Source organism: Zea mays, chromosome 4 (assembly GCF_902167145.1).
Source record: "Zea mays cultivar B73 chromosome 4, Zm-B73-REFERENCE-NAM-5.0, whole genome shotgun sequence".
In the NCBI taxonomy this organism is placed as follows: Eukaryota; Viridiplantae; Streptophyta; class Magnoliopsida; order Poales; family Poaceae; genus Zea; species Zea mays.
The window spans coordinates 171,572,047-171,580,348 of NC_050099.1; the positions used below are offsets into that span (position 1 = coordinate 171,572,047).

General features: G+C 46.0%; 1 protein-coding gene across 1 annotated transcript; it reads left to right on the forward strand.

Moving 5' to 3' along the window:
- Positions 1-626: 626 nt before the first annotated feature.
- Positions 627-2,341, forward strand: LOC100282851 (aspartic proteinase nepenthesin-2). The gene has a single exon (NM_001155757.2). The coding sequence runs from the start codon at positions 932-934 to the stop codon at positions 2,108-2,110; it is 1,179 nt and encodes a 392-aa protein (NP_001149229.2). The 5' UTR covers positions 627-931; the 3' UTR covers positions 2,111-2,341.
- The last annotated feature ends 5,961 nt before the right edge of the window (positions 2,342-8,302 follow it).

Here is an 8,302-nt window from a genome sequence, read left to right on the forward strand (position 1 = left end):
TAATGGAAACCACTAAAAGTCGTTAAAAATTCTTCGATATATGTTTTCACAGTTCCATCCAAAAAGCCACTAAAAGTAGGTCTAGGGGTGCTTCCAGATTTGCACTACGAGAAAGTCGGCTTTTAGAAAAAAATGCTTTTTAGATCCAGCCATTTAATTGGTTTTTGACTTTTAGGAGGGCAAAAGTCAAACCAAACACACCCTTCGTCTTCTTCTCGGCTTCTGCATCCATACTTGTACACCCCGAGAGCGTTTGATTAGAGCATGCAAATTGAGATTAGATGCATGCTCCGACCCCGAGAGCGTTTCCATGGTGAGTGAGTGGCACGCATATATGCGGCCAGCTACATGCATGAACCGGATTCCATCTGTCGATCGATCTGCCCGTCGTCAGTGTGGTTGGTAAGCGCATATACAGTCCAAATTAAAAAGGGGGGGGGGGGGGGGGGGGGGGTGGATGGAAATTAAAGGCACGCACGCACGAGCCCACCCATGCAGAGCATATGCTAGCACCAGCTGCAGCATACGGTTCCTGACCATGGCATGACCCAGGCCGGCACTAACAACCATCCTATATAAACAGGTTGCGAGTCCCGTGCTTCTCCTCAAGCTAGCTAATTAACTGTGCAATTAGTTGAGTCAGTAGATAAGCTGTTCCGTCTTAGCTTATCTACCGATCGAGCCCGGCAATGGCGATGATGCCATGCAATAACACTCGACCCCGCAAGCTGTCGCTGCCATGCCGCACCCGTACTTTCCAAGCCTTACTAAGCACAGCAGTCTTCCTGGCTGCTTCCACGGCCGTCGTCGTCGGCAAGGAGCCACAACCACCGTCCTCCTCCGGCGGCGGCTGTCACTACCGCTTCGAGCTCACCCACGTAGCTAGATGCCAACCTCAACCTTACCAGCGACGAGTTGATGCGTCGTGCCTATGACAGGAGCCGCCTCCGCGCGGCGAGCTTGGCCGCCGACTCGGACGGCCGACACGAAGGGCACGTTAGCATTCATGACGCCTCGTACATCATGCATCACGTTTTACTTGGGCAACCAGCGGCCCAAGGACAACATCTCCGCCGTCGTGGACACCGGCAGCAACATATTTTGGACGACCGAGAAGGAGTGTAGCCGGTCCAAGACAAGGTCCATGCTGCCTTGCTGCAGCCCCAAGTGCGAGCAGCGCGCCAGCTGCGGGTGCCGACGAAGCGAGCTCAAGGCCGAAGCCGAGAAGGAGACGAAGTGCACGTACGCTATCAAATACGGCGGCAACGCGAACGACAGTACTGCAGGCGTCCTGTACGAGGACAAGCTCACCATTGTCGCCGTGGCAAGCAAGGCGGTGCCTGGCTCCCAAAGCTTTGAGGAAGTCGCCATCGGCTGCTCCACCTCCGCCACGCTCAAGTTCAAAGACCCCAGCATCAAGGGGGTCTTCGGGCTTGGCCGTAGCGCCACGTCGTTGCCGAGGCAGCTCAACTTCAGCAAGTTCTCCTACTGCCTCAGCAGCTACCAGAAGCCCGACCTGCCCAGCTATCTCCTGCTCACAGCCGCCCCGGACATGGCCACCGGCGCCGTGGGCGGCGCCGCCGCCGTGGCCACCACTGCGCTGCAGCCAAACAGCGACTACAAGACCCGCTACTTTGTCGACCTGCAGGGCATATCCATCGGCGGAACTCGGCTTCCAGCTGTCTCCACGAAAAGCGGCGGGAACATGTTCGTCGACACAGGCACCTCCTTCACTCGATTGGAAGGCACTGTTTTCGCTAAACTGGTGACGGAACTAGACAGAATCATGAAGGAAAGAAAGTACGTCAAGGAGCAACCGGGCAGAAACAACGGCCAAATTTGCTACTCGCCGCCGTCGACCGCTGCCGATGAGAGCAGCAAACTGCCAGACATGGTACTGCACTTCGCCGACTCCGCTAACATGGTGCTGCCCTGGGACAGCTATTTGTGGAAGACGACGTCCAAACTGTGCCTGGCCATTGATAAGTCAAACATAAAGGGCGGGATCTCGGTCCTGGGCAATTTCCAGATGCAGAACACCCACATGCTCCTCGACACCGGAAATGAAAAGCTTTCCTTCGTGCGGGCCGACTGCAGCAAGGTGATCTGAAGTATGCAGCATGCAACACACAGCTAATAATAATAAGCGTCGCATGAAGTAACAACTATATATTTATCTGCTTATATATGCAGCATGCAATATCCGTATGTAATAAGAGAATGCATGTGCTTGCCGCTATATATATACTGCCATGCATGTGTGCATGCAGCAGGTACTGTAAGCTGCTTCGATCCTGTATTATTGTGAGATTTTCTGCGAAATAAAAGCATATTATATGTTAAACCCCTCGCTTAGTTGCCTAGCTAGCTATCTCTTGTGTCCTCTTGATTTACAACAACACTTAAATCAGATACTCAGATCTGACGTATACCATCATCGCATCGCATAATTTGTTCTAACTCGTATGACTACCACATTAAATATAAGATACGTACTGAAATTAATTAGACTCTGTACTTTGTCACACTAGAGACGTAAGTTGTCACTAGTGAGTGCTCGTGCGTTGCAACGGGAATATATAATAACATGATAACTTATATACAAAATGTGTTTTATATTGTTATAAAAAATATTTCATAATCCATTTTTAATCCTGGTCATACATAAATTTTTTATTTTAATTTAGTTGTTTCACTACTATATTGCAACCATCAATATCATGTAGACTTCGATATATGCCACGATTTGCATGGTCTCATCATTGAAGAGCACGTGCCACACCTGTCGGTAGAAGTTCCCTCGTACATTGTCAGTCATCAGATACGCACCACCATACACGCTTGCTTAAACAAAAAAGGCAAGTGTATGTGTTTGCGAAGAGAATTAAAGGCAGACCGGCATAAAAGCTACCCCGACGATGGCGAGTGGTCATTGCTGTCGGTCCTCCTCTGCGTCACCTCTGGCGCCAAGATGACGACACAGTCCTTGATATAGTAGTCATCGAACGCGCACGATATGGCGAGTACCGATGACTCTTGGTTGAGCTGCCAAATGAAGTGCACCCCGGACTCATCAGCGATGTAGTACACCTAGTCGTTGCACCACCGGATGTGCTACTCCTCTACATACATCTTGTTCGAGGACACTCACACAACGTCAGCAATAGCTGTCGTCCCAGCGCACAAAAATTCATGGCCGGTCAGTAGTGACTTAGGTGGCAGGTTGAGCTTCAGGTGGATGATGAGCTGGACGGCGTGACGGCGCCGTCGTCGAATGCAGTGCCCAGAACAACCTGAGAGTCACTGGCGTTGGCGACGACCATGAGGTCCCCCTGTTAGAAGATGGACAGCGCGGTGCAGCCGCTTTGGACCGCGTCCAAGCGGCGGCTGCGCCAAAGCTCACCGAACACAGCGGCATGCGGCCACGTAGGACTGCTTCCAGAGGTCGAACTAGCAGTCGACAAGCTTCTTCTCGTCGTCGATGAGCGACGACAACGCGAGCGCCTCCTGCAAGTGGTGTTTGTTCGGGTTTCCATGTAAGAAACATGGATTCACCTTTGGCGTTGGTTTACGAAAATGACTCGCAAGTCAGATCCATGAAAAAGAAATATTACGGAGAATAAATGTCACACATATAAAAAAAGAATTTAAGTTGAAAGCATTATTCAAACAAAAGAAATTGCATGCAAGGCTCTTCTTTAAATACTACTCCCTCCATCCAAAAATATAATTAATGAATCTCGTTGATAATTATCTACTACTATACATTGTGTAAGGATAGCAGGTGGGCTTTGGGAGAGATGTAGTAGATATTTTTACTGTAACAAATATTGACATAAACACACATGTGGTGTAGTGGTAGCTACGAGCATATTTGCTTGAGGGGTTACAGGTTCGAATCCCATTTGGGCCACATTTGTGTTTTTTTAATTTAATTTTAGCTAGGGGAATGGTAATGGGCTTTGCGGGGAGGGGAGAATGAGAAAGACAGTGCGGGGAGAAGGGAATGGGAATGGCAGAACATGGAATGGCTGCCTACCCCTTACCGCCTTAATAAGTAGTAGAGATATTGACATAAACACACATGTGGTGTAGTGGTAGCCACGAGCACATTTGCTTGAGGGGTTGCAGGTTCGAATCCCATTGGGGCCACATTTGTGTTTTTTTAATTTAATTTTAGCTAGGCGTGGGATGCACGTGGGAATGGGAATGAGCTTTGCGGGGAGGGAAAAATGAGAAAGACAGTGCGGGGAGGGGGAAATGGGAATGACAGAACACGGAATAGCAGCCGGGAATGGGAATAGCCTTAATAAGTAGTAGAGATAACTCGTATATAAGTATGAATTATATAAGTGTATGGTCACATAGAAGATACAGAAGGTGGCCCCGTTTAGAATTGCAGCGATGGATATGATATATCTTGTTCAGCTTCGAGTTGTGTGATAAACTATTTTCTCTTACATTTTTCTTATAATGAGTGAAAATAGAAAACTTATACTCCACCCGCCCCAAAATAAAATTTATTTTACCTTTTTAGTCGATTCATACAATAATTAATATTTTAATTATATATATATATATACTACTTATTAAGGCTGTAAGGATAGCCTTACCCTCACTGTTCTGCCACCAACCGTAGCCTCCCTCCCGCGCAGCAAAAATATGTGGTGAGCAGGAATTGAACCCTGACCAATTCTCTAGAGGAGCCAACGCTTAACCAAGCCACCTACAATTGTTTTGTGTTACATGGTGGTCGTTTATTTTATTTTAACAGTCGAACGTTGTTTCTCTCCCAAGTCTCCTTTTGGATCTCACGCGCACAACAACGACTCCAAAGAAACCGCACAGCGACGACGAAGTCTCTACTACTTCTTCTTCCCTCCTCGCCCCTCCCTCTTGTTGTCTCTCTTGCCCAACTGCCTGCCCCCAACCATGTCGCCGCCCATGCGTCCCCGGGCCGACCAGAACCCTACCCGCTCCGCCCTGCCCCTTCACCTCCTACCTCTTCTTGCGCTGTCATCCCGACCCCCTACGTTCGAGCCGACTGGAACCCTATCCGTCCCTAGAGCCTATGTTGTTGTTGTGGTGCCCGCGACGGAGGGGATGGCACGCAGATCCTCTAGCTAGCGCCGAAAGGGATGAGCTCGAAGGCGTGGGGCGCGGGTCGGAGACCAGGCGGTTGTGGTCGCGGCCGACGATGGCGTCGAGCTCCTGCTACGCCTTCCTAAGCACGTCTGCATGCTGGATCAGCTCGGCCAACGCCCACTCCACTGTGCTGGATGTCGTGTCCGTCCTAGGTACGCCCCCACCACTCCCCCTCCCTCCCCCTAGATGTACCGTTCACCTAGATCCGATCTCATCCTTGGTTTTCTCCGGGGGCACTTTGAAAATTATGTAATACTTCCTTTTGGTTACTCCCAAGTTGAGATTAAGAGAACCATACCAAAAGGATCAGTGTATTCTACCTCTAAGGATTTCAAGACTAAAAAGATATTTGCTGGTGGGCTTCCCTCAACACTAACAGAAGGTAACATCAGTATGTCACATGATGGATCAGCTTTGTTTTACATTGATTTTTCCTTGATGAATGTTCTATTTGTTAACCTTGATCAGAAGATTTCAATAGATTCTTTGCAAGATATGGGACTGTGGTAGACCACTAGATTATGTTTGATCATGAGACCAAACATTCTCGAGACTTTGGATCTATAGTTTTTCAATCTGAGCAAGTTGTAGATGATTTGTTACAAATGGAAATATGATTCACCTTGTTGGTTCGAAGATAGTCTGCAGTTCCTTATAGAAATGGCACAAATGGTCATCCCCTCCATTTTTACCTACGGTAAAATATGTAAAGTAATGTCAACAAAAGGAAAATGCATTCTTCAATTGCAAGTCACCAGTTGTGCTATTCCATGGGAAATCATGCTTATTTGATAGAAGGGACTTTGACCAGGCTTAGGTCATTTGCTTTGTTTGTAGGTGGAGATCAAGAAAGCGGCACCAAATAAATCCTCCAATGCACCACCACCACCAGTGTATGGTAGAAATGCTAGGTCATCATATGGTAGTGCCTCTAGGGACCACCCTTCAGCTGATAACTATGGTGCATTGGTATAATAGCTGGGCACGAACATATGAGTTACATCGCTTCGTCATGCAAAGCACTTTATAGGTAAGATGGATTATCAAATAATATTATTTGACATTTAGGTTTTTTTGTTTCAGAATTTTTAGATGGTAGATTGCTAAACTTGGCTATTCCTATTAACCATTGTTTCCTCTGTAACAGAGTTCTCGAAGAAGGTTCCTTCGAGTAAGCCATATCGCATTATACTCGGTGATGTGAGAGACAAGCTTTACAATACACATGAACGGGCATGCCAATTGTTATCCAGTTGATATGCTGACATTCTTTAAGAATCTACTGTCACAAACATTGAGAAGGTCAACTATTGATCAAAGAACCTTTGAATTGCACCAGTTGAATAGTGTTTTTTCTTAAGTTATATGCCTCACATTGAATTGTCTCATTCATTGATGCCATTCGGTTATATGCATGTTATATTCCTATTGTACAATTCATTCAAAGTGTCTTCTCATTTTTCTACACTTCTAAATCTACTCGCTAATGAATTATGCATCAGTTATTTTCCTCTCACCGCACTCACAAATTCAAACCAATTTTCTATTGGTCCATGACTGATTAAATTAATAGTAATTAATGGAAGGGACTTTGACCAGGCTTAGGTCATTTGCTTTGTTTGTCGGTGGAGATCAAGAAAGCAGAACCAAATAAATCCTCCAATCCACCAGACCACCACCACCACCAGTGTATGGTAGAAATGCTAGGTCAACATATGATAGTGGCTCTAAGGACCACCCTTCAGCTGACAACTATGGTGCATTGGTATAATAGCTGGATATGAACATATGAGCTACATCTCTCATCAAAGAAAGATGCAAAGCACTATATAGGTAAGATGGATTAGCAAATAATATTGTTTGACATTTAGGTTTTTATATTTTATATAATACACTATTAGGTGAGTGCCTGTGCGTTGCAGGCCTGGGTTTCTCTTTGATATCATTACGGACGGCTCACGAATGTTGTCATCCATCTCATAATCGTATAACACATATGTATATATAAGTTATCGAGATATTATATGTTCCAGATGCAATGCACGGGCACTGACCTATCTTATATAATACACTAGGTGAGTGTCCGTGCGTCACAGGTCCAAGTTTCTCTTCGATGTCATCCCAGACAGCTCGCATATATGTCATCCTCTATCTCATAACTATATAACACATATGTGCATATATAAGTTATCGAGATATTATATGTCCCCGTTGCAACGCACGGGCACTGACCTAGTCGGGCACTGACCTAGTGTGTGTGTGTGTGTATATATATATATACTAGGTAGGTGCCCGTGCGTTGCGATGGCACATAAGTTGTTGAGGGAGATCTATGGCTGCTCGTCTAAGTCGATGGCAGGCTATCATTGTTGCTAGGCACCATCATCCGAATAAGGATATAAGTATTCGGATAGGAAGGAGCGTGAAGTTCTACACAAAACCGAACAGGTGCTTGGCGGCTTCTATCTTGCGAAACACGATAGAGATCCTCTTGCATGGACGATAAAGATTACATTAATTAATTAAAAAACTATAAGATTGATTAAGCTAAACTAAACGCTCAACATCCACAAACAAGTATTGTAGTCCGGTGCACTTTAATACGCAAACACTCCCACTGCTCACCTTCGCCTGTAGTTCATAACACCTCATGCAAATTCATCCCCTATCAAAGAACGTGCTGAAGTAAAAAAAGGCTCGTATGATTCATCATCATTGACTAATCAGTTTTCATAACTACAGTGAAATTGTAGGCTCATGCCACACCATATGCGATAGCATCATCGCTTGGCCATTCACACAAGTGGACATGGCTTGCTCGTATGGGTTTGGAGTGTTTCCCATTGCTGAGGCAAGGTCGTTCAGGATGGATGTTTTGCTGACATGATAATCCTTGAATATCTTGAGGATATGAAGGCCTTGTTCAAGGCATATCTACATTGTTGTCAAAGGGTGTAAGGAGGCAAGACAACATTTTTTTGCAAATCAGAGAAGCTGAAAACAAAAATCATGGACTATGTTTACCTCCTGAGTGTCACGGCTGTTTGTGACAGGCTTGTTCTCATTGTTCTCTAGGATGATATGGTTGAGAATGTTGTTAGACACACCATTGACAATGTGCCACTAACAGAGAAGAAACTGTTCCATCAGTACTGTT

What these genes read in the sequence shown, in the direction of transcription:
- LOC100282851 (NM_001155757.2), top strand. Translation starts at nt 932, where the DNA reads ATGACAGGAGCCGCCTCCGCGCGGCGAGCTTGGCCGCCGACTCGGACG.